The sequence below is a fragment of the Cynoglossus semilaevis genome, chromosome 5, assembly GCF_000523025.1.
Source record: "Cynoglossus semilaevis isolate Cse_v1.0 chromosome 5, Cse_v1.0, whole genome shotgun sequence".
Lineage (NCBI taxonomy): Eukaryota > Metazoa > Chordata > Actinopteri > Pleuronectiformes > Cynoglossidae > Cynoglossus > Cynoglossus semilaevis.
In genome coordinates, this window is record NC_024311.1 from 11,335,498 (window position 1) to 11,361,482 (window position 25,985).

The 25,985-nt window shown below is 38.6% G+C and overlaps 3 protein-coding genes and 1 long non-coding RNA gene across 4 annotated transcripts in view; 1 reads left to right on the top strand and 3 right to left on the bottom strand.

Moving 5' to 3' along the window:
* Positions 1-1,845: 1,845 nt before the first annotated feature.
* Positions 1,846-6,801, bottom strand: rs1a (retinoschisin 1a). The gene is made up of 6 exons (XM_008310487.3): positions 6,708-6,801; positions 6,497-6,522; positions 6,224-6,347; positions 3,144-3,285; positions 2,704-2,899; positions 1,846-2,121 (listed from the first exon to the last, which is right to left on the bottom strand). The coding sequence occupies exons 1-6, from the start codon at positions 6,760-6,762 to the stop codon at positions 1,969-1,971; spliced, it is 696 nt and encodes a 231-aa protein (XP_008308709.1). The 5' UTR covers positions 6,763-6,801; the 3' UTR covers positions 1,846-1,968.
* A 2,309-nt stretch (positions 6,802-9,110) lies between these two features.
* On the bottom strand, positions 9,111-12,412 carry LOC107988557 (uncharacterized). The gene is made up of 3 exons (XR_003049779.1): positions 11,054-12,412; positions 10,136-10,483; positions 9,111-9,371 (listed from the first exon to the last, which is right to left on the bottom strand). It is a non-coding gene; the product is annotated as an uncharacterized LOC107988557 (long non-coding RNA).
* Positions 10,276-18,687, top strand: ppef1 (protein phosphatase, EF-hand calcium binding domain 1). The gene is made up of 18 exons (XM_017032323.2): positions 10,276-10,330; positions 10,775-10,810; positions 11,019-11,146; positions 11,254-11,314; positions 13,818-13,981; positions 14,070-14,184; positions 14,719-14,765; positions 15,361-15,527; positions 15,638-15,674; positions 15,764-15,913; positions 16,359-16,516; positions 16,608-16,854; positions 16,929-17,114; positions 17,193-17,335; positions 17,698-17,804; positions 17,881-18,044; positions 18,190-18,274; positions 18,350-18,687. The coding sequence occupies exons 1-18, from the start codon at positions 10,276-10,278 to the stop codon at positions 18,553-18,555; spliced, it is 2,256 nt and encodes a 751-aa protein (XP_016887812.1). The 3' UTR covers positions 18,556-18,687.
* Positions 18,688-19,716: 1,029 nt separating this feature from the next.
* The window catches only part of phka2 (phosphorylase kinase, alpha 2 (liver)), a 14,391-nt gene continuing 8,122 nt past the window's right edge, over positions 19,717-25,985 (bottom strand). The window contains 16 exon segments of the mRNA XM_025055824.1: positions 19,717-20,470; positions 20,580-20,780; positions 20,927-21,160; positions 21,434-21,487; positions 22,262-22,380; positions 22,677-22,778; positions 22,856-22,985; positions 23,155-23,233; positions 23,304-23,383; positions 23,787-23,949; positions 24,036-24,172; positions 24,282-24,388; positions 24,580-24,750; positions 25,055-25,206; positions 25,335-25,413; positions 25,759-25,985. The exon segment at positions 25,759-25,985 is cut by the window's right edge and continues 112 nt beyond it. Of these exon segments, the coding sequence (XP_024911592.1) occupies positions 20,297-20,470; positions 20,580-20,780; positions 20,927-21,160; positions 21,434-21,487; positions 22,262-22,380; positions 22,677-22,778; positions 22,856-22,985; positions 23,155-23,233; positions 23,304-23,383; positions 23,787-23,949; positions 24,036-24,172; positions 24,282-24,388; positions 24,580-24,750; positions 25,055-25,206; positions 25,335-25,413; positions 25,759-25,985 (2,209 nt within the window). The 3' untranslated portion in view covers positions 19,717-20,296.

The window sequence follows — 25,985 nt, forward strand, 5'->3', positions numbered from 1 at the left end:
TTGAAAAAACAAGAGAAATCATCTGACTTGTCATTTGATGTTTGTTTACAGTATATTTTCTGTTTTCATTTTTAAAAAAATTGTGTTAATTAAAGTTTTTGTCAGTGCCTTTTTGTAACTCAGTTCTCCAGCAAACATCTGCATAGCAAAAATCATATACATATATTGCATGAAATTATATTTCAACCTTCATCTATAAACACTTTTTTATATTAAACTATTCAGATAATACACAGATTTATATATACATTGTTTTTAAATTTTAAAAATGTGCAAAATATAAAAATGTGTAATGAACCAAAACATTGTACAACTCCCTGCAGTACCTCTGGGGACCACCTGGAGGTCGTAGACTCCAATACGACATATACTCTAATCCTAACTCCAAACCAAATACTGAATGTCAAAATGCCCTCTTACACATTTGGGACCAGCAAAATGTCCCCATGACAACGGTGTCCCTACAATGACAGTAGTCTACCGTCTTATTTTTAAAATGTCCCAACAAGTCACCTACAACAGGTATACAGACACACTACATACTCTTGCACATACATGCAAGTGATTACTGATTGACAGCAAGGAGATTAACTCAGATTACCAAATAAGTGGCTGGTAGAATTAGAGCTAAATATAGTAACAGTTAGTCAGGAGTTGATTAGAGCAGGAAATTGAGACAATATAGGTAAAAAATAACATTCTTAGTCATGAAAAAACGGTCATTAAACACAAACCAGGACAAATCCAATAGGGTGCTGTATGGAAATCCTGATTGACATTGGATTTGATTATGTCCTTGTTGGGTGTGAGTGATGACTAAGCTTACTTTAGCTCACTGAGTCAACACTTCACATTTATCCTCCAGTCAATCACATCCAACCGAGAAGAAGCTATTTTTAAACATGGCTTTCACACAAAAAAAAAATGTGAACACCAAATGGTGTAGCATCAGACAGGAAAATTTGTTAAAAAAATTAAAATTTCCACATGTATTTCACAGTAATATACACAACTTATTATTTTTATATGTATGTATGATGAATATGAATTTTCATCCTCTATATTTCTATATTAAAGTATGCCAGTCTGACTGGAGTACTTTAGGAAAATGACTGGGAATTATTGATATTTATTTTTCTAATTATCAACAAATCCAGTGAAAGCAACCGAATAAACCTCGTCTTGATTCTTTCTGTTCGTTTTCAGACTCTGGCGCTCAGCCCAGACACCATACATTTGCACGGGATGAAAGGTTTTTGAGAAATGACATATTTTCATTTGAAAGAGATCAAATAAACAGCTCAAACAGCTGAAGACGGTGGCAAACATCACTCACACACAGAGCTCCGTAATCAATTAAGAGATGAATAATTTTTCCACTTCAAACTAAAATGTTTGGGAGAACACATCACAGAATGTTTTTGTTGTTGGCATCAATTCCACGACGGTTTTGATCTTTGCTTGAGGTTCATTAATGCCATGAAAACATTTTGATATTTTCAGGAAAACACGAGTTTCTTGTAAAACGTTATTAATAAGCAGAAGTTGAGAGAAAACTATTGACTTGTCAGAAAGGAAATTGTTGTCAGGTCTGGGCGCAGACATGTTTACACAGCCGCCATGGCAACGCTGTCTTTTCCTCTTCACGCCTAATTATTGCTTTGAATTTATGCCATTTCATTGAAAATGGAGCCAAACGGAGAAAGTGGTTAAATGGAAACAATGGAGCGTGGAGAGAATAGAAGCTAAGTGAACACATCAAACAGATGTCTAGATGGAATAGTTTATTTTCAAAGGTTTTATACTGAACAATGTTACCGTCACAAATGGTGGGGTTTTTTTTCCAACAAGTAGATGAACAAAGGGACAGACGTGTGGACAGAAGACAAGGTTCCACACTCGAACCATGAAGCGTGGTATGGTCAGAGATCTCAGGACAAGGACTTGGGAACAACCACAGTGGAACTCTCAGCTGCATCTGTTCATGCAGAGCAGGAGCTCCAGACGCAGGGCAATGCGTGTGTGCCATCCCAGAGGGAGGATACGGATGTAGCGCGCAACTATAGGTGGACGCAGAAGGTTCTGGACAGACGAGGAGCGGTCAGAGTTCCCGTAAAACACCTGAGGAGAGAAATGCCAGTTCCAGAGTTTTGTTAATTAGAGAAAAAAGTAAATTGATCTGCAACTTCAAAATAATAAAGTCTGAACAACAATTCAAATAAAGGAAATATTATACCCTGTATTTACAAAAAGTTAATACAAATATTAAAGCTGTCAAACGGTGACAGATCACAACAGGCCGTTTCTGTGATTTGTGGCTGAGACGAAAGGAATCTATTCGCTGTTCAACAAGTTGGCAGCAGTTTGTGATGGTGGGGGGTTTGAGTCTGGTCTCCGAGGACTGACTTAAGCCCCCAGGTTTATTGCATAGTGAATAACGTACTCAAAATCTAAACATAAATAAACAGCAAAAAAAATCCACTATTTTGGACAAACATTTTAGCTTCAGAATTCTGTTCAGGACCAAAACACAATCAAATGTCATTCCTGAGTTCACTGCTGGTGAAACGACCAGTTACATCTATTCATCCATCCACAACGTTAGGAAAATAAGTGAATTCAGGTACTAAAATATAGGACGGACATAAAACAGTCAAACCCAAAGATGATGTTTTACTGCGTCATTTTATATTTGTAACTTACCCGGTTGTTTCCAGTCTGGTCTTTGTAGTAGATCCAGTTGAGCTTCTCATCAGTGCGGTACTGAATACTGTACTTGGTGATCCACTCGTCACCATCACAGCGGCCCTGGGTGAGAATCCCTGACACCACCATCACTTCACGAAGGTCGATCTGCAGCCACTGATTACTGTCCTGGAACTTAGACAGCCAGGCACACCTGAGGGACAAACGTCCTGATCACATGAAATTTAGGAAACTACCATGTCCCAGTTTGTCATTTCATCAAGAGTCTCCACAGTAGCTGGAATTTTGACACAACATTCCCATTCTGAAAACCTCATATAGAGCGGGTGGAGCTCTACTCGTGTTCCACTCCAGTCCATGTCTTTGTCACAACATTTAAGATAAAAAGCCATCGTATATTAAAGAACTGAATTGTCTTCAGGTTGATCTGTACCTACCCAAAACCTTGGGAGTTTAGTCTGGCCTTGTTGGGAAGCCAAGAGGAAAACCAGCCGGTGTACTGCTCCATGTTAGAGCAGGTGATCTGGTCAGGACCTACTGATCCTGCCTCAAAGCCCAGAGGCTTGTGATAGATCACCTCTGCACAAAACAAAAAAAAAATCCTTGCACCATTATTTTGTAAATATTCACTTAACGATCCCTTGATCTTAAAGACGATTACTTAGTGCTGACACTTGTGTAACCCCCCCCCCCCCCCGCCCAGCTCATTTACACTTTTATCAACAGCCATTTCATACCATCCCACTGTCAGCAGCTCCACTCTGACCCACGTCCCAGTCTAAAAGCCTGTGCTTCAATTCTCCGTAGCAGGAGATCAGTGGTGTCCATTAGGACAGGAGGAGCACAGATGGTCGTGTTCTCCTCTCCTCTGCTTAAGCTCCATGTTGTGCTCATAATATTTACATTACATTTCGACCTCTTTATCTCCCATCACATCTATTAAAACACATTATAGCAAGTGTTTTTCTGAATTTGTGGAGCAGACCAGAAGCAGATGTAAGAGCTGCACATGGAGGGATTTTTTTTTTCAGCCTTTTAAACTGGAGATATAAAAACATCGGCTGTTAGTGGAGTAGCCTGTTATATCCAACTGGCTCACAGCCCTCTGGCCCAGGGTCACATCCGTCCTAATCCTGGTATTACAGCAGCCCAGTGATACACGGTTAGATGACAGTAATGTCAGCCTGGCCAAATAAATAGCAATGTTAACAAGTCTCTGACCAACAGGACTGTGTTCAAGTTTGGCTCTGAATGTTACTACTGAATGTACAGTACGCACCATGGACGAAAATAAACAATAGGTAGATATATACAGGTTCTTATACAGGTTAAAAAAAAAGGTTGAAAAAGGTTTACAGCTGGTAACCAACATATAAAAGCACAGAATCAGTGCTACATAACTCGGTATACTTAGACATAGAAAATGAAAAATAATCTTCATTTAAATGTCGATGCTTAGATGAATCATAATTATTAATCTAAGTTATGGTACAGTATACATGTATGATATTTTTTAGTTTAAAAATAAATAAAATCTAATTTTTAAATTTTAATTTAGCTACAGTTTACTCAGTATGAAACTTGGACCTGTTTAGCTGAATACAATGCTGTGAAACTCACAGGAACGGAAGAAAGACATAAAAAGATTTTTTTTTAAGTTGAGTAAGGTAAATTAGATGACAGCAGCAGTGAAATATTGGCTGATTTAAACATGGTGATTTTCAGACGTCAACATCTAGAAAATTCTATCCATGTAATATAAAAAACATACAGTATGATGATGATAGATTGGTTTTTGTTTCTGCACCTACTGCAGGTCGCACTAAATAAAAAAATCTGGTCTTTGTTCAAATCTCTGTATTTCTGATATTTGAATAATTTCTTAATCTGTATTTCTGATATTTGAATAATTTCCTACATTTCCTACAATTTACTACATTTCATACTAGAAACCTACAGCTCCTGTGCTTCTCTTCTCATTTCTCATCACTATGTGGTCCATGTGGTGGTAATTACTGGTTAGTGTGATTGTGCGATTGGCACACTCTATTACCAGCCCTGTAATCTGGGCATCATGTCCTCAGATAATGAATATCTGCTCATTTTATCTCTCCTCTCCATCTCTGGTTACCATGTCATTTGTGGCTGTGTTGACATGGGTTCAGATTCATGAGGGAAACTACTTCACTTTACATTAGACTTCATTCACATCTGTTTAGGAACCGGATTGAAGACGACTGACCCCTAAGGCCACAGCCACGCGAAGGGGAAGACAAAGAGTGTTTCATTTTTCAACTCAATTCAAACAATTCAATTTGTCCCTGTGGGATAATTAAAGAATGAAGGAAGAAAGAAAAGGAAGAAGAAAAGTATTAAGAATTCATGGTAAAATTAATTACCCTTTACAAAAAAAACCTAGTGAAATAAAAATGTTTGTAAATTGTGCAAAGTGGCAGAATATACCAGACTGAGATTTTCTACAGAGCCCTGTAGACGAGCACATTTGTTGGAAACTACTTCAGGCAGTAAAACTGGAAGATTGTGTCGTATTAACGGAGGCGTTCTTTTTCTTTTATGGCTCCTTCTGCAACCACCTTCCCTAAGTACGTCCACCAGAGCATGACCACCCTGTGGTGTCTGATGTGGAGGGCGACGCTCTCATACGTGCAGAGATCCTCCTTCTGTTTTTGTGCCTGTCCAGCACACATTAAATGTTGGATCCATTTATTATTTATTACGTTTGTCAATTACCAGCATTTAATCAATCACGGGGTGAGAGAGAGAGTGGAAAATATGGAAAATATTTGTTCTCAAAAGTGTATTTATTTGGCTTACATTTAGCTAATGTTATATTGAAAAAAGAAATGTGACCAGAAAATGACAGGAGATTACATAACAAGACGCCTTTGTTTTATATTATAAAACTATTATTTATTAATATTTTTATTGGTCGAGACAATACTTCAATATTGGTAATATTTCAAGAAATATTAAAATTCATAAAATTCACACTATCCTAGAGTTAACATACATATGTGTATATATGTATGTGCAGTATATACACATACGTACACGTACAACAATATAGATACATACACATATGTATATAGATATATACACATATATAATAAATAGTGAGCAGAAATATTAAAATTCATAAAATTCACATAATCTTAGAGTAAAAACACGTGTGTATATATATATATGCAGTGTATACACATAAGTACACGTACAACAATATAGATACATACATATCTATATGTATATAGATATATATTAATATATACACATATATGATAAATTGTGAGATACAATTGAATATGGCAAACATATTCCTTGAAATTCATAAATCACATCAAAATAATAGATGGAAAAATATATTTATTTATTTTGTTTAAACATCAAAATAATAGCTGGAAAAATATATTTGTTTAGTTTCTCTAATTTCCACCCTTGTATTTCCTTAATTTTTACGAGCACTTTATTTAGTTGAGAAGTTTAAAGGTGAGTTCATTACCTGGCATGCAGTCCAGTCCTCGTACCATGGACGAACCAGGAGCCAGAGTAGAAAACTCAGTTGGAGTTTCCAATCCTTCACATTCACATTTGCAAGACCTGGGCCAGGCCTCGGTCACACCGTCCTCAAACACAGACAAAACACTTGTTAAAATGTCATCCAAATATTTCTACAGTACATGTCAAATATTTTTGATAAGAGCAGATTTGCATTTTTTTTTACTTTTTAGGAGCATTGTCAATTACTTCAAAAATAATCTGAAGATAACCGTACCTCCTCAGCAGAACAGCTGATGAAAACTGTCCAAGCAGATAAGGATATAAAGCACAGTCCAGGAGGTTAATGAAGACAAAGACGAAAAAAAGGAAGTAAACAATGTTAGGATGAGAAATGTTCCTACAATCAAAACACAAATATTAAAAGCAAACAATTAGAGTTAAGATTATGAAAAAAAAAGAAAACTCAACAAATACTGAAATCATACCATTAACACTGAGGAGAAGCAGAGTCAGCAGAAAAGGCTGCACGTTGAGAGCCATCTTTCAACCTGTTCTAATCCTGATGAGAGACTGTGCCCTGAGCAACCAAACCAGAAGTGATGGAGAGGCTGGATTACAATAATCCACAGGACACTAATGGCCTTACCTAACGCTATCCTCATCTGACAAAGCTCCTCCTGCAGCTGTTAATCCACCAACAACACCAACACCACCACCATCATCATCATAGTGTATGGACATAACTGTTCACCAACCAGGGTCAGGAGGGAAAAAAAAAACCCACAAAAAACCATAAGTGACTACTGCGCTTGGATGTGTGACAGATTTGAGTCTGAGTGAGAGGAAAGATTGGTCAGAAGGTGGTGAAGGCACATGCAGGGCCTGCTGATGCATGTGATCCACCAAAAGGTCACTCGCTGCCTGAATAAGCTCCATAACTGCACGGTGAGAATTGATGGTCGTATAAAACAGCTCAGACTTTCTGGACGTTTATACAAAGAAAGGTGAATCAGTATTTTTTAGTATTTATGGAGATTATATTTGGCGTTTTGGAGGTTTTGATATTACTTTTCACTGAATGGAGCCAACAGTCAGTGGGGTTTATTTTTAGTCAGTTTCAGGCAGGTCTCTTTGTTTGAATTCATATCTCAACCTCAGTGATTGATTGATGGTGTTCCTGCACAGACTCACGCTTTTTTAGTTCATTCAAGAACAATTTAAATATAATACTGAAAAGTTCAATGACACAGAACCAAGTAGCTTTGGTTTGTTTTTCAGTTATTTATTTTTCACTTTTGGCTAATCCCTTCAGCAGGTGTCTCCACAGCAGTGTCAACAGAATGACTGAGTTTTTATGACGATGATGAGCCTGGGATTTAGGACAAAGGTGGCATCAATCCAATAACCTTCTGAATTGCAGTTGGAAATCCTGCCATGGTCCCACGGTCCCACAGTCCCAGTCCAGGCCACGTACAGAAGCCAACAACCATCCACGCTCACATAGACTCCTATGGTAAATTTAGAGGGAACAAATGACCTCATCCTGAATGTTTTTGTGCAGGACGACAGCACCTGGAGACAGTAGTAGCTGCACTGAGCACAGTGGTTGGGAATCAGTGCACTAGAAAATTAAGTCAATCACAGCATTTGGTTATAAGCTTTCTTTTGAAATTCCTAGAAACCTTTGACTTTTACTTTAAGGCAACAGCACTGACCGCCCTGCCACTGTGCTGCCCACAAAACGTATACAATATTATACTATATATTCACATGATTTGAATAGCTTTTACATTTGAATACTGTTATTGTAAAACATAAACATATATCCCAAAAACCAGCTGCTGTAAATATTAATAACGGTACCTTTTCTCCATTGTAGCTTGAACAGCAGATGTTGATGAACTCATGGTAAAGTCTGAGTGTTGAAGGTTATTAGTTCTAATTGGGCCCAGCTGCTGTCAATCACCGCTCCATGGAACACCTGTCTTACTCCTCACACACTCTTCTCTGTCCTGCTCTCGTCACTGGTGTTCTTTTGAAAAACACCGCTCTCATTTTATCCTTTACTTCTTCCGACAAGTTGACAAAAATGAAGGCTCCCGTCCGAGCAGCAAAGAGAGTTTCACAAAAACCGAAGAAGAGGATTCACGCTCACGCTTCTCTCATCTACAGAACCTGTAAAGAGGTCAGAGAAACATGAGAACAAATGTGAAGATGAACTGTTTGAAACTAAAATCATGCTGCAATGAACTGTTTGAAACTAAAATCATGCTCCTCTGATCTGCTGCAGTGCATTTGGCAATAACTAAAAAAAACTTTGTAATGTTTTAATCTTTCCATCACCCTTTGTCTCACCCTGTCCAGCTCCGTCCAGCAGGTACTCAAGGTCCAGATTTGCTGACCACTCGGTCCAGTATTCCCAGACTGGTTCTGCTCAGACTGGTGAGCTCTGAGGCCTCACGTCTGTCCAGAAGCAACAGAATGAAGGTGATCACTGTGCAGGAGATCACTGCTGCTGTCACACTCCTACACCAGAGGATTCACACCAGAGCTGCCGCGTGACAAACATGGAACTGAGAGATTTTTAAAAACACTGTACTTTGAACTTTTTATTCTGATATTTATTCTAAAACCTGTCGATTAATAAATACTTGTGTATCTCTTAACGCTGTTTGGAAGCTTACTGTCAGCAGAACACACTATCTTTACTAAAGTATTTTTACTAAAGTACTGAAGACTTTCTTTGGAATTCCCTTATTTAGCAAATAATTTAAATGTTAACAGGACATTTTGCTACAATATTTAATAATAATATATATAAAAAGCTAAAAAAACCCAAATATCCAAAAAATTAGAACCCTTCTGTAAAACAACAACAACTAAGAAGTACATTTGACATTGACACCTTTTGCGTGACAAACACTGAGTGACAGTGGAATCCTGGGCCTGTCAGTTCAACATGAAGTTGTGTCACAGTGACAGTTACCTGGGAGACATCTCTCCTCCTCCTCCTCCTCCTCCCTCTTCTCTCTCTCTCCTCCTGTGACAAACACTTCACTGCTCCATCACCCCTGCTCAGATCTTTAAAGACACTGGAGGACATGCAACGTAGTCCGTCTCTGTTTTTGTCTCCACATCATTTGTTTGTCCTGGATTCAGGCAAAAGGTAGGAACTATTCATTATTTTATCAAAGACTCATTTGCCTTAAAGTGAAGCCTAAGGTGAAAACACTTGTATATGGACAGACACGACAACAGGTGCTGTATAAATGTAAGATGGCTAAGGGGAAGCTGTTCCTCTTTGTGCTTCGTTTCTCTTTGGTTTTGTCAAAACAGACATGGCTGTGTTCGAAAATTGAGAAGGCAGTGAATATAATATCATATTCTAGTGGCTTTTATTGCACTCTTACAGTTTATTATGACATTTTAAAAGAAAGATTTTCAAGCTCAGCTTCACACTTTACAGATCTGCCTCTTTTTTTTTTCTTTGCTTTATTTTTAAAGTCTATGTCAGACCATTTTCTCTGTTTCCCTTTGTAACAGCGGCAGACAGACAAATCAAATCAAATACACTTCCAGAAGATGGCAGCAGGTGGCTTAAAAACTAAATAAGTGAGAAATTCAGAGCTTTGAGTGTCTTTCTTCAATTGCTGCAAGTACATCAGCGTTGCGTTCAACTAAACGGTTCAGGTTTCTTACTGTGTAAATAAATTGTAATTTGAAATTATTTTTCAAATGTAAAGTTTCTGCTGTGACACAAAATATGTTATGGTAATGGTAGACTCACCATAAAAAACCCGTAAATATCTACACATTATTTAAAACCACTAAGTTGTAGTAAAACTATGTGCTTGTTTTTTGATCAAGCTACGACTTACTATTTAAAATATTAATAATATGCAGCAAGTATTACCTCAAAATAACTTTCAGATTTCAGGCACCAGTGCTGTGTTCTCATAGCTTTTGTCTCTTTTTTGTAGGTCACATGTCCACATTGATGTCAGTTTTCCATGCGCTAAGTGATGTGGGCCCTGGACTTTACTGCTGGTCATCATGGGATGTGGCACTTCTGTTGGTACAGAAACACAAGGACAGAAAGTAAAGACAGGTGTGACTGGTCAACAAAAGACTGATGGTACTGTACCGTACTGTACTGTACTGTATACTCAGTGGTTTTAAGGTCTGGTAGCTCTCTTCATTTCACCCAGGGCTGATTAGTCTTTCTCTTGTCCTGTCAGCTGGAAAGGTTTGACATTTGGACCTGTGGTCTCCAAGGAAAGGTGTGAAAAATAAAGCGGTGTGAGCTGAACATGTGTCAGCATGTTCACTTCACCTGTGGGTAAACAGACTGGCCACAAAAGGGCTGCATACTAATTGGAGAGAAGTGAAGTCAAAATAATAGGGAGGGATATTCTAAAACTCTGACGAGAGAAGAGGCTTTAATTACAGCAGGAGGACAACGAGAAATTAAAATGTATTAATATTGAAATCGTATGTCTGTTTCTAACTTGTGTATATAATAAATTAGCAGCTGTTTTCATGTGTCTCACAGATGAATCTGTAGTTAAGACGACCAATCCAGCTCTGAGTAAGATTCTCTCATCATTAAATAATATATATATATATATACACACATTACACATATATATTATACTGGTTCTGTTTTTCTGTTTTTGGATGAAACTAGTATTACAACAGTATACAATAGTACACTAGTATTACAATTAAAACCCACTATTTTTTAAAGTGCATCTCTAATCACTAACACAATGTAACAGGTGATGTGGGTGTTACAGCTATGAAGGCAGCTGTTCTTATCCAACAATGGTACCGGCGTTACATGGCCCGTCTGGAGATGCGGCGCAGATACACCTGGAACATCTTTCAGTCTATTGAATACGCTGGAGAGCAGGATCAGCTGCAGGTAAATGTTGAACATTTCCTTAAAACTTAAACATAGAAATTAAATTTCAGATGTGTCGCCATCTACTGTTTATATTTATATCACATTTTTTCCTCTTTTTTCTTAAGCTCTCCAGTTTTTTCACTTTTATGCTGGACAACTTCACTCAGCTGAATGGAAATGGACCAGGTTAGAATATGTTTTTTTCCCATCATCCATTTTCCTGTTTCCACCCCTGTCCAACCCCAGGGCTCACAAACCCTATATTTGAGATTTAGCTTCTTTTTTTTTTAGCTTTATAGAGAATACCAGTTACTTATTCAGTGCATCTGCGTTACACTGAAGTCTATGATGTAATAATTCTAAATTCAAAAAACTCACAATTAATATTTAATATACTCATCATTTCAAATAACTTTACACTCCAAACAGTGAACCAGGGTATAGAGGAAAGCAACAACAAGAGCAGATTATTTAAAAGTGATACCATGACAACGAGACTTAAAAAAAAAGATGCACAAAGATACGGTGGTGGATGTATGGTAATGACTACACACCTATGAAAATGTAGCTAAAAGTTATGAGAAGCCATGTACAGTATATCATACTCTGACCACTGTGAAACACACTGATGTCCCTGTAATTTCATTGGTCAGGTGACAATCACACACATGAACAATTATTGGCTGCAACAGTTTGACGAGACTGAGTTTTTCAACCTAAAACCTCAATGGAAGTCTGTTTATATGCTGATACTTTGCAACAGGTTTTTTTTTCCTTTTCACAAATTCGATAACTGTTATAATCTAATGCATAAATGTCACCTGTTTAAATTCAAGTTTATATTAAGACATCAAACTAACACCAGCGTTAGTCTTCCCACTCTCCACTTTGTTCTGATCTGAATCAGGAAATCCACTGCTATACACCGTTACTTAGCAACTGCTGTAGATGTGGAGGCCTATGTGTTGGTGTGACACTGACACAGCTACAGGCTAAGTGTGTGTAGTGACCCACTTTTCAGACTAAAAATATCATGTTTCATTGATAAGCCACATTTTTGGGTCAGCCCATTTGCATCATCTCTCCATACGGTCTGCAGACAACGGGGTCGTTACATGTTACTGACGCCTGGGTGTCTCAATACACCAACTGGAGTCCTATGAGTTTTCTTTTTTTAAGTTAGCCTAGTCTGGGTAATGTAAGAAAATGTTAAACTCAACATGCCATTAGTTGGCATTATTTAAAAATAGATACCGTAAATATTTACTGCAAAGACCAATGGTGTGGCAGTATAGTCTGGGTAATGTAAGAAAATGTTAAGCTCAACATGCCATTAGTTGGCATTGTTTAAAAATAGATACCGTAAATAATTACTGATTTGAACTATTTTGTTTGAATCTACTAAAACCAAGAAGTAAAATGTAAAAGTTGACTGGAAACTTTTGCAATTAGCCAAAACACATACAAAATAAAAACATGAGCCCTAAACATTGTAAAAAGTTAATGTTGAATGTTAGCGTAATAGCTAATACTATATAAGAGAACTGCTATAATTTTGGTAAATAATAAAAATTATAAAAAGCTAAATAGGTTTGCTCATATTTTATGAAAAAGCTAAATATGTCAAGAAAATATGTATTGCTATAAATCTTGAAACCGTGACAACACATGAACAAAAGATGAAGATAAAAAACGTTAAAATAAAAGTTGTCCTTGCAATGATTAAAAAGCCCTTAAAAATATGAAGCGTTAAATTCAAAAGTCTTTTGTTGAAACCACACTGACACATCAGTGTTTGTGTGTGATAAAATAAAGGACATTTCCAAAACCTGCAGTTGAACTAGACAAAAGAGCGACGGTACAAACAGAGGTGGGTCGGTGAGTAGACGTGTGTGTCATTTGATGTGCATAAATTAGAGGCCATCTGCTGTCATTTGCAAATTGGAGTGTTTTTAATCTCCTCTGTGAGGTCGAGCCGAGCTGGATGTGTGCTGTAGTGTTAAGCCTCTTATTACAAGGACTTACAAATTAAAATGTGTTCAGTATATGGTTTCACTTCAGTCGGTAAAGCCTTGTTCATTCTTCCCAAACATAAACTGTAAAGATCTGATCACAACATGTTAATCTGAAGTTGTAACAACAACATTTGTTTTAGTATTTGAAAGAACTGATCAACACAAAACTCTTTATTCTTACACTCCAAAAAATAAAGGACTGGAAAAGTGTTGTGATTATTCAAATTAATTTGTAAATTTTCATTGGTTATAGGATGTGTACCAGGGCAAATCAAATTGATAATAACAAGTAATTTCTTCATATATCCTCCATAAAATCACCTTAAAGAGTCGAGTTTCCATCCCTGAGAATTTTTTGTCTTTGTAGAATTCTCAGGGATGTCTTTGAGACCAGGTCACGACCTGCTTCTTTGTCTCAACCAAGAACTAAAATTCAAATTCCTAACAAACGTTCTCTCAGATAACAGGTTATCATTAGTTTGGTTAAATTTTTTTTTTTTTTTTTTTACAATTGTTCAGTTTTGAAGGCTCAAAAAAACCTTAACAGCAAAAGTAACAGCTCAAGGCTGGAAGAGGATAAAATGATATAACTTGTCACAACTGTTGAGACGTGTGCGTTTAAGAACTTTTTACTTATCGTAGTATATTGACAGCTCTTGTACTACAACCTTCAGACCTGATCTCTCAGCTGCTGGACCCAGTGGTCGACCCCTGGTTGGACAGAGAGTCCAGCTACAGCCAGATCCTGGTCCCAGACTCGTACACAGGGCCTCGTTTATCTTTTCCGCTCTCAGTCTCTGATACCAATGCTCTGCTCTGTGCTTTTAAAGAGCAACAGGTAACAGAACCTCTTCATATTACCACGAACATTTTCTCATCCAGTCTTGGCTGCTTTAAAAAAAACAACAACCCTTTTTTCTATCCAGACCCTTCATGCCAAATACCTTCTTCAGCTGCTGTATGAGACCAAGAAACTTCTAAAGCAAATGCCCAACATCATCCAACTGTCAACGTCCTACATTAAAGACATAACAATATGTGGTGAGTTGAACATGGCAATACTTCTTTCATTTGGGTTTCAATGAATATGTTCTATATGCGGCACAGCTCTGTGGGTGATCGGGTGACGTGCAGTGTGTAGGTGTGATATTAGTGACGTCACGTAAAGTGTGAAAAAGCAAACATATCTTAATGAGGGGGATGTTTGTTAAACTTTCAAATGTGGTGCAAAGCGAGAACGAGTGTTCAGGCCAGTTAAACAGTTCAGTCATGGCTGCAGCGTCAGTTCTCTTTAGTCAACGACACCTGATCCACACAGGACAGTGAGTTACTGAATAATTAAATGACTTGATGATCGGTTTAACGATCGTTTGCATTTGTAAATGTGATTGTGAAAACAGTAAACTGTATCCTTCAAGACAGGAGGCAGTGTGTATTTGCACACTAATAAGCCACTTCACACCTCTTCCACTTGCTCCTCATCTCATTTCAGTATACTAATGACCGCAACACAAACAGCACACACACCAGAGGATTCATATGCTATGATGGTAAATGATTCTTTCTTTGGTGCAGGGGACCTGCATGGGCGTTTGGACGACTTGCTTCTTATTTTCTACAAGGTGAAATTTTTTTTTTCATTATTCACACCATTTTTTTGTGTTTTTTCCCACAATGTGTCTATGTAGGCTGTCCATCATCCAGGTTGTTCTATCCCAGGTGTTCAGAAGTAGGGCAACTGCACTGGCTTGATTTCAAAATGTCCTTAAAATCAACTAAAGCTAGTGTTGCAAATCAACTGAAACTACAATGGAAAACAAAGTAGCACAAAATACCTATAAATTCAACAAAACACACACACAGACCACATAATGACTTAACAACTTCACTTCACCAAATTGTAACAGGAATCAAATATTCCAGAGTACCACAAGAGGGAGCCTAACTACTCTGAGGTTAGATAACCCAGCTTTAAAAGAAGACAAGGGTCATGGGATTAAAAAAAATCATACTGATAGTATAAAATATACGAGAAGAAGGATATGATAAAGAGCCAAACAAAACTGTGGTACTGTATGAGGAATCAGAGGTGGCAGGAAAGCACATGAAGGTGGTGTTTGTTTGGAAAGCAAGTCAGCTGTAACTTGTGTAATCTGAGCGAATACTTAAGCTGAATCTGCTAGTTTGACATTTTTACTTTATATTCCTGTTGTTCAGAATGGTCTACCCTCTGCTGACACTCCGTATGTCTTTAATGGGGATTTTGTGGATCGTGGGAAGAAGTCAGTTGAAGTGATCATCCTCCTTTTTGCTTTTCTTCTGCTGTATCCTGACCATGTACACCTGAACCGGGGAAACCATGAGGATCACATAATGAACCTCAGGTCGAGAGAAAAGTGGACCAGTTGCAGCAAACAGATATCAATCACAGTCAATAATATGAACTATTTATTATTTATAAGCAATCAGTCCTGTTACCTTTCTATGATTTCAGATATGGATTCACCAAGGAAGTCATGCAGAAGTACAAGGTACAGTAGTGCCACGTCACAATGTAATTCTGCTATGTGTATCTATCACGTCTGAAATAACCTTGATGTTTTCTCTTAACTTTCTACAGACTCATGGTCATGAGATCCTACCGCTGTTTCAAGACATTTTTAGTCTCCTGCCAGTGGCAACAGTCATTGATGGGAAGATCCTGATTGTGCATGGAGGGATATCAGACGAGACCGACCTGGACTTTCTCAGCTCTATTGAGAGGCACAAGGTCAGGGAGAACTCAAGGTCAAACACTGTCCTTCACTAATTCTCTTTTCAAAAAACATCCAATTTAGTCACTGTGGTTGAAATTCAGAAATGTAACTAAGTCTATGGTAACTCGAGGTCTTCTTCTATGGAGTTTGCATGATCTTGTTAGGACAAATGTACATGCTGAAGAAAAGGACACAGGAAACAAAACTGATAAGCCCCAATGGGAGCGAAGGAGAAATCCAACAGCGTATTTGACATTGTGAAACTGTCCTGTTGGTGGTGTAAAGCATTTATCTTTAAAATGTCAAAGTTATCAACTAAAGAAAGGAAAGAGGAAAAAGGAAAGATCAACCACCTTGCATCACACAAAGTTTTAGTGAAAATACCTAAAAATGTATGTATATAAATACAGACTATTTGTTTATTCTGGTTTCCCTTGTCTATTTTTTCTGTTCTTTTAGCTCAAATCTGCGCTGCGGTTTCCTAGGTGCAGTTTTGAGCAGCTGGACATCAGTCAGTCCTACAGAAAGACAAAAAGACTCAAATCGGGAAACAGCTCTCATTCCAGCAGCAACAGCAGTCGCAATCAGAGCAAGAACCAAAAACGGTCTAACCAAAGGTTAGCAACCAATCACAGCAATGAATGCACAGATACCACGCACAGTTTGAATTACAGTTTGACAGGATTCATTTTTTGCCTCTTTCTAAAGGAACACACAACGCGGTCTCAGACGTCAAGAAAGCAACAGCTCCGCTTCTTCCTCGTCATCATCTTCATCCTCCTCATCCTCTTCACTCTGTTCTCCTAGAACTCCATCCTGCCTATCGCCCCACCCTTGTCATCCTTCTCCTAGCCTGCCCAATACTGTCAACATTCAACACATGCCTTTCCTGGACTCTCTGTTGTCCGCTCGTCAGCCCTCACCTTCACAACGACGTGAACGGGAGTGGAAACAGGTCAGAGGAGCAGATTCTCTGGACAAAATTTCAAAATTTCAGAATGCTCAGCAGCTGGTTTCCTTCCTTTGTAGATTGTGGATATTTTGTGGAGTGACCCTAAAACCCAGGAAGGTTGCAGCCCCAACACCTTCAGAGGTGGAGGCTGTTACTTTGGCCCAGACATCACCCAGAAACTGCTGCTGCAACACGGACTGCAGCTGCTCATCAGATCCCACGAGTGCAAACAGGAGGGATACGAGCTCTGTCACGGTGGACAGGTGGACGTCAGGGTGTGCTTATTGTCATAATTTAGACTTTGAAGAAGTAGATGATCACATGTGACGTCTGTTTCACAGGTGATCACACTTTTCTCTGCATCTAACTATTATGAGGAGGGAAGCAACCGTGGCGCCTACATCAAACTGGGCAGAGAACTAGTTCCCAGATTTTACCAATACCAAGTCAGCCGCACTACACGCAAACTCACCCTCACACAAAGGTACAGTTTTCCCCGAGAAGTAAAGCTAAAAGAGCACTGTAAACAATAATAAAATAACTTATACAAAATATAATTTCCTTTTAGAATGAAATTTGTAAAATTAAGATTTTACAAAATGAGTTGTCAATTTTATAGACATGAAAAAGGACACATTTAGTGGACTAAAATTAATGTAATTCTTGTCAAAACTAAACTGAGATTTTATGTGATTTACAACATTAAGGGCAGCTGAAAGAAAAGGGACATAGACTATGTTACAGTTCAGTCTAAATTAAAACTGTCAAAAATTGTACATGTGGAAATGTGGATATGTCACAGCCATATGGAAATGTAAGTGTAAATGTTCACCTTTGTATTTGCAGGGTGCGAGCTGCTGAAAGCTCTGCTTTCAGGGCTTTGAAGGAAAAGCTGTTTTCCCATCGCTCTGAGTTAATGTCAGGATTCCAGCAGTTCGACCAGAATAACACAGGTGACATTTTCCTCTCAGTTTGACAGCTAAGGTTTGATCCTCCTGTTACATATACGTTGTGTATATGTTTTTTTAGGAGTTGTATCAGTCAGCGACTGGGCTGAAGTGCTGGAATCTGTGCTAAGGCTGGACTTGCCCTGGAGAACACTCCGTCCACACCTGTGCCGTCTGGCAGCAGATGGCAGTGTGGAGTATAACTCCTGCTTTGAGGACATGGGAACAGGAGTTTCTCTGCCTCAGGTCAGAGAGAAATCCCTGGACAAACTTACTAGAGAGATTTAACTTTTGTAATTTAGTTATGATTACAGTAAAAAAGTTCATGCTAGGTACATCTGTACATCTATGACTTATGACCTCTACTGACCAACATTACTTTGTATTTAAGGTCACTCCAAACTTGGCTGAAACTCTCTTCAGATTCAGGACTGACATTGAGATAATATTCAACATTATTGACAAAGACCATTCAGGTACTTCCTCTCTGAGACACAAATGTCACCATGTAATAAATTGCATGTTCAAACTCAATTATTTTTAATGTTCAGGTCTGATCTCCAATGAGGAGTTTCGTCAAACCTGGCGTCTATTCAGTGCCCACCTGGGTGTTGATATCGACGACAGAGCCATCGATGACTTGGCGCGAAGTATCGACTTCAACAAAGATGGCAGTATAGACTTCACTGAGTTCCTGGAGGCCTTTAGAGTGGTGCACAAACTGGACAGCAAGGACCCACACTTAAGTGGAAAATAGATGAGGAGTAGTGTTAAAAAATATTATTTGCACAAGATTTGATGGCAAACATACTCATCAGTATTGACACATCAGAAGAAACATAACACAGTATGTGTCAGTAATGTTTGGTTGGACAATGTATGATAAAGTAAAGTCAGAATAATTTTGACGTGGAGCGACTTGGACAATGTATGATAAAGTAAAGTCATTAAAAGAATAATTTTGACGTGGAGCGAGTAAAAGCTACTCGGCAGTATTCCAGGAAACACTCACTCATAGCACAGTGACATGACATAAACAAAGCACATCCTTCAGGCTTTACAACCACACAGTAACCACACGTTTTATAGTTATATGCCTGAAGTTACAGTCACCAAAGATTATTGTTAGCACATGTAGCAGAAGTATTCACCATTGTCACAAGCTTTTTGACACAAAAATCCGGCGTCCTGTCTCCATATCCATTTTTTTAAATGGCCTACAGTGACCCCCAGTGGAACAAACAAGGTAAAGTTATTTCTTAACACCTATATATAAAGTAAAAGTTTAAGCAGTGTAAAAAGTATAAGAAATACGCATGTACAAAATGTACATACAAAACAAAAACACAGTGTAGTTAAAAGGCGTCTGATAATATTAAATAATTTTACTTCTACTAATGTTTTTCTCTGTAGAGAAGTTACTTTTATTTGAGCAAATTATTAGTATTATAATTATCATTTCATTGAGTTCACTATTTTGACTGTTTTTATACTCACATTCTTGTGACAGAAGCATTGACTCTCCGTCGCAACCCATCCTGGGCTGACACCGACAGCAGTGGGTTAAAATGTTAGGTTGCTATTGATTTTTAACGATAGGAATCAAAGAGAAAACGTTAAACAACCTTAATAAAGAAAAGTTCGTATTCCGTTGTTCTTTCCTTTTTCTCGGCTCCTCTAAAACACATCGGTCTCATTTAAACATCGCGCTGACAAGTTTGTTTTGCTAGTCTTTCCGAATACTGTTTGCACATGCGCAGGAAAATGGAACAAGACAAGACATCATAATGGATTACCTATTTTGATCAATTTTAACGGATGCTTCAAGACTCAAAAGCACAAAGTGTTAAAGACTGTTAAAGTGATTATTTGTACATCATTTCCTTTAGGGATTTTTTTTAATGTTAAGAAATAAACATTCCTTGTTTATAGTGTTTTATTGTATTTCCAACATTTTCAGGTCAGGCTTTAAAGGTGAAATATCAATTGTAACATTATTACACATCACTTATTAGCAATTCTTACTACAGCATAACCAGCTAAAATAAAAGGCTTAAATTAAAAAAAATAATTCAAGAAATATAAGAAATATGGTACACATTTATAGACAGGCAGTTTATATTATATATATACATATATATATATATGTATACTACTAACACCAGAAAAAATCTAAAATCTGTTTGCATCTTAGTGATTCCAGTAGACATGCTTCGAAATAAAATGTTCTAGTAAAAATTTGAGTCTTACAATTAAAAATTAGTCTTGATATGCTGATTAGCCATAGGTTGTCATAATGACCTCTGACCTTTGTAAGTACTTCAACATAAGTATTTACAAGTAAATACTTTATTGCTAACACAATAACACAAGCACCACAAAATGTGTATGTGAAATAAATAGGATGTTTTCTTCAGTTGTTTTGTTCAGTTGTTGTTGTTGTTCAGTAAGTGTCTCAAGTTTTTTCACAAGCAGTAAGATTAACCCTAATTGATTTTTTATTGCATTATGCAGCTGGAGCTCGGCAGGAAGTCCTGAATATATGTAATAACTGCTTTGGACAGATATGTCATAGTTCCATAGCTGCCACTGGGGGCGCTGTCATAGAAGAAATTGCAGATGCCAGTTGCAGGATCTTTCTCCAGGAAGTAATCACTGGCATTGTGGGATTTCTTAGAACGCAGAGGAAAAAGAAGGAGGGGTCAGGTAAGAGATTATATGAAGGGAAATATGCAGTATGACTAAAGGTATGATTAAAGGATTTAACACTAGCTGTCTTACTTGCTCGCTCAAAAAAAGGTCATTGGCCAAATGCAAGATACGGTCAACATAGATGATTCCACCAATGCTGTCCACGTCCACATCAGCTACTAACCCCAGAACCATCACTGTCTCTACTATCAGCTGACGGTACTCTGGCTGTGGGACGTGGTTGAGGACAGACTCCACCTGCACCGCAAACTTGATCTCTCCTGCTGTCATCTACAAAAAGAACAGTTTAAATCACGGACACAAACAAAGGCCCATATGGTCGATCACAGTATGGTAAATCCTATCAACTTAACGACAAATATTTTCAATAAACATCAGAAACAGATGTGGGTTTTTTTTAGCCCCAGCACACCAACCTCTCTTGTGGTGGAAGAAGGTAACACATATCCATCGATAGACAGACCATGGCACTTCTGCAGGATCTTCCAGACTTTCTGATAGAAACCCACTGGGACTCTGTTAATAGCACCGTCCAGCCTGCGTCTCCTCAACCACTGGCCTTGTCTTTCCTCCCACTGCAGTTGTCCATCAGTGGGCCCAGGACCCACTGGGGACAACATCCCACTGGGAGTGGATGGACTGCTGCATCGCTGTGTTGTGAGAAAAGACAAAAAGTGTTAGAACATCTTTAATATTGCTGTACTGCAGTGTTAATGTCTGCAAAACGTGCACACAAAAAATACCTATACAATTTCTATAAATTCATCATATCGTAATAGCAAATGATATATATGATATACTGCAGTTGACAGAAGGCTAGGTGAAGCCTTTTACTGAGTAAGTCAGGACAAGAATAAATTCAGTTTGTGTTAACCACAGGGAGCCTGTGACAAATTGGAGCAGATGAGGTGGAAATGATTTACCGTGGAGCGAGGAGAGGTGACATTGCTACTTAGGGAAACACCACCACTGACGATCTACACATGGATGTGGACAACAGATGACAAAAAAGATTTTGAAACATGTTACATGATTCACATGACAGCCATGACGATAATGAAGCCACGCAGACATCCTTAAGCTTAACAACAACAAAAAAACCAGGAGAGAAACTGCTGGAAACAGATTTTGAAATTATTGTAAAAATATGAATAAGCTTTTTTCATAAAACCAAAGTAAAAAACTCTAAAAAAAAAAAAAAGTGTTTTGTTGATACTTCTTAAAAATGCAAAGAAAAACAAAATCTGTAGTTTTGTCATTCAGTAAAGCTTTTGTAGAAATTTAGGCCAACAAATGTGAAGAACTCATACAAACAACATTCTGGGAAATGTCCCACTTAGCAGGCTAACTGCTAACAGTTTTGGGTTTAGATTAGATTAGATTAGATTACAAGAAATATCTTTGTAGAAAAAGTCATATTTGACCAAATATAAAATCGTCCAGACTTTTCAACAAAGGTACATAGTTTTCTTTGCACTTATGAAAGTACCAACTTTCAGACACATATATAAAAAAGAAATCTACAAGTTGACTAATTTACATTTTGCAAAGGTGAAAAGTTATATATGCCAATTATATTGCCAACCAACTTTCAGACACATATATAAAAAAAAGAAATATGCAAGTTGATCAAATAGCTATTTTTGCTAAGGTGAAAAATTGGGATTATATTGGCCCACGACTGATCCACTAACTTGCCTAGACTGTTGAAAGATAAATATTGAGACACTTGGACAGTATGTGTTCTTCACCTGTTTGATCTCACTCTTCAGTTTGTGTATCCCAGCACGTTCTGTCTTGGTGACACCAGAATGTCCTAACTCATGGATGGAGATTGCAGGACTAGTGGCCGTGGACTGAACTGGCCGCACTAATGAACAGAGAAAACATCAACACGTATTTGTATACATTATACTGGGTGAACAGCGCTGCACCCCCCATTTTGGAACTACATATCTGGCCAATCGGCCAATCATAGCCATTCTATGAATCAATGCAGAACTTATTTCCTACAGGACGCTGTTTGGCCAACATTCAACCCACTCATCCAGTAAAATATTGGATTACATTAAATTACATATGAAAGATATGAAATTAAACTGTACACACTGGGGACATAATCGCAACAAAACCACAATCAGACAGTACTGAGTGCAAACAACTCACCACTTCTCTCCACGCCAAATTCCTTTCCACTGAGGATGTGATGTAGGAGGCTCTTCATCCCATATGGACTGAGGCTCATCAAACTCTCCGACGCCTCCTCCCCTAAGAACAAAAACGAGGATTTTGTTTCTTTTGTGGAGGATTGGTCAGGGAATTGTGGTTAATCATTTTTCTCCTACCAGAGCAGTGCAGACTGCGGGCCAGCTCAGTGGCCATCACCTGCATGATGAGTCCTATCCTCAGTCGCAGCATGTCGCCAAACAGAGCAGGCTGGGAGCGCACGTACATGGCCAGATAGACCATGATCTCCTGTGAGCCATCAGAACACACAAACTCTGTCAAACCCAGGCTGTGGTCGGGTCGGCTCCACTCTTTCATTCCACACACAACAACACTTTTTTGTACCAACTAGCCTCAGTGATTGTCGCCGACTAGTGCAGACGTTAAACAACAACCGATTGAGGTAACGACCTCTGACCTGAGTGAGCACAGCGATGCTGATGTCCTGACCACTTGCTTCGTAGATGAGGTTTGTCAACTCCTCTGGTGGAAGTGGCCTGAGTATAAAACACTGAGGGTTAATGTGAGCAATAATACATGTTTATTTTTATTATTTTTTTAACTCACACAGTGATGACTCTCTCCCTGGGCTCTGGGGGGAGACCCACGGTCAGCTGCTTGTGATGGGAAATGAGATCTGTGCAAGCCTGGGAAACATGATGAATGAAAATTCATGAATGAAAAAAAAGAAGAAATTAATTTATGACTCAATACAACAGAGAAGAACTTTTTTTCTTAAACTTATTCCTGATTTATTTTACCCTTGAGTTTTTCCATTGGTTTATAGCTGTATTATGAGTGTGGGAATCACTGTTTAAATGTGAGGTGGGGGGGTTTATTTGAAGCCAACTGTATGTGACTCATACTCCCAAGCTCATAAAAAAAATGTACTATATTAATCCCATATTTGGGAAATTGTTAACAGCAGATATGCTGTTAACAAGCTGCCTCTAGCAAACGCCAAGCATGTAGTTCCTCTGGGAATCGAACCCAGGACTCCGACTAATCCTAAAACATACTTTTTTGCTGCATATAAAAAAACATTCTGACCTCAGCCAGGACTTCAACTCTTTTGTGTAGAATTCCGGAGATGTATCTGATGAGACCCCACTCTTTACAGACTCCAGCTTGTACGTAGAGCTCCTCTAACAGTGAGCGCACACTGACCCCGCCCTGCCCAGGACCCGACAGCTCCACCAGCCAATCAGCTCCTCTGGTTGTGCGAGAAAAACAATGAGAAGCATATTATTGATCTGTGATAACTGCTAAACAACAAGTCCAACTGACTGTAGTTCATACTTCATTATGTAGAGAATGTAGAGGATGTCCGCCTGGTCCTGAAGAGTGGGGCACTCTTTCAACTGTCTTACTAACGATGCAAAGTCTGTGTTTCCGTGAGAGTCTCGAGGCAGATGGAGATTCACAGCACTGTGGGACTGGACAGGAACAGTACAGTACAGTACAGTAAAGGTTAACTACAGGACAGGAGTGATCCAATCAAATTAGTACAGAGTTGTTGCCATTGAGAAGGATTTGCTGGGTTACCTGGTGTTGCTTTGCATGTGCACCGTGAGGATGAGGAACTTCAAGGAGGTTGAGGGATTTGCGGTGTTTATTCATGGCCGGAGTCACAGGCAGATACATGGACGACTCTGGAGCGAACACAGGAGGTTGAAGTTGGACAAATCAGACACGTAAGAAAATTATACTTTATCATATTCATCATTTTGTTTTGGTATAAAATCTTTTTCACATATCTGATCTTTGACAGCTGCAGTCACTGACTGTAATGTATGATGGTACTGTGCCATAGAACCCTGCTTTATCTCAGAGAACAACTCACTGGGTAAGTTCAGGCCCTGCACCTGAGCCATGAGTGACAGGATGTCTCTGGTTGTGTGTTCAGCACTGAATACATGGTGCTGCCCCCTCTGGATGGGAGGAAGATGGCTCTTGCTGCTGGTACTGTGAAGCAGCTGAGTGAGGTACTGGTCAAACGTGTCCTCAGAGTCATCTGAAGACAAATACAAAAAATTTAAATAAATCTTCATATTTAATTAAATATAATTTTACAAGACATTTTTATTTTCAGAATTCATTAAGGTGGCCGAATTTAAACCCCAAGCAGGCCGGTTTTGGCCTGCTGGACTCCGGTTTGACACCCCTGGCTTATACAGTCTTTAAGGCCGGTTTTGGCCCGCTGGACTCATGTTTGACATATACAGTCTTTGCAGTCTGTACAGTGGGGCCAAGGTGGTCATCATAGTTTGGCAGTCCTTGTTCAAGTCTCAAAAGACACGTCACCACTAACTCAGTACCTGAGTTCCCGCCCACATTGTACTGTCCATAGTCACAGTCATCATTCTCATCTTCATCCCCAAGCAAGACATCATCATTGTCCTCATCCATGAAACTCAGGCGAGTGTAGAACGACGTGGTCTGGACACTGGCAAGATCTGACATCTGCACTCTGTCGTGACACATTTACCCACAACACTCTGTCAGGTCAGAGCTTAGAGTGGTTACAAGTTATCATCAAAATGACAAATCAACCACTTCTGAACACAGAGTATGTTTTTGTAAGACAAAAACACAGACCTTGCTCCAGCAAAGTAGCCATCCTGTAGTTTCCTCAGCGTTGCCAGGATGCAGGGGTCAATGGCGCCCCCTTCTTCAACTGGGCAGAAGAAGTACAGACATCTTAGGAAAATAATTTAGCTGTAATTCTTGAACTTACTACTTAGAAAGTGTCACAATAGGCAACTACTCTCATGTAAGTGTCAAACACAAGGCCTGTGGAACCAAATGGTCCTTCAGGTGATTTAAAGTGGCCCACCAAGACAAGCCTTAATGATGTTTATATTAATTATTAATATTTATTAGCATGTGTAACAACGTATTTCATGTGTAATAGTCTATGCATTCATGACAAAAAAATGTATTTTATTTAGAAATGGTTAGTCACAACATATATTTATTTGTTTGTTTACATTTCTCTGTAAATGAAACTTCCTGTGTTTACCCAGCATGCTGTTAGTGATGGGGAAGGTGACGGTGGGTCGTCCTGTCATCCTCCAGCAGGAGGAGAGATAAGCTAACTCTGTTCGTAACATCTCCACAATCATCTGGTTGTCCAGCGCCAGGTAAAAATGGTGCTGGTCCAGGAACTACACCGTCAACAAAAAGAAAAATAACACACAGTTAGCAGTGGTATTTATTTTCACCACTTTCTAAGATTTGACACATCTA

What these genes read in the sequence shown, in the direction of transcription:
- rs1a (XM_008310487.3), bottom strand. Translation starts at nt 6,762, where the DNA reads ATGGCTCTCAACGTGCAGCCTTTTCTGCTGACTCTGCTTCTCCTCAGT. An exon ending in TCAGCTGTTCTGCTGAGGAG is followed by an intron (nt 6,348 to 6,496) that starts GTACGGTTATCT and finishes TCTGTGTTTGAG; the next exon opens with GACGGTGTGACCGAGGCCTG. An exon ending in AGGACTGGACTGCATGCCAG is followed by an intron (nt 3,286 to 6,223) that starts GTAATGAACTCA and finishes TGTTTTGTGCAG; the next exon opens with AGGTGATCTATCACAAGCCT.
- ppef1 (XM_017032323.2), top strand. Translation starts at nt 10,276, where the DNA reads ATGGGATGTGGCACTTCTGTTGGTACAGAAACACAAGGACAGAAAGTA. An exon ending in GTGCTTTTAAAGAGCAACAG is followed by an intron (nt 13,982 to 14,069) that starts GTAACAGAACCT and finishes TTTTCTATCCAG; the next exon opens with ACCCTTCATGCCAAATACCT. An exon ending in TATTGACAAAGACCATTCAG is followed by an intron (nt 18,275 to 18,349) that starts GTACTTCCTCTC and finishes TTTAATGTTCAG; the next exon opens with GTCTGATCTCCAATGAGGAG.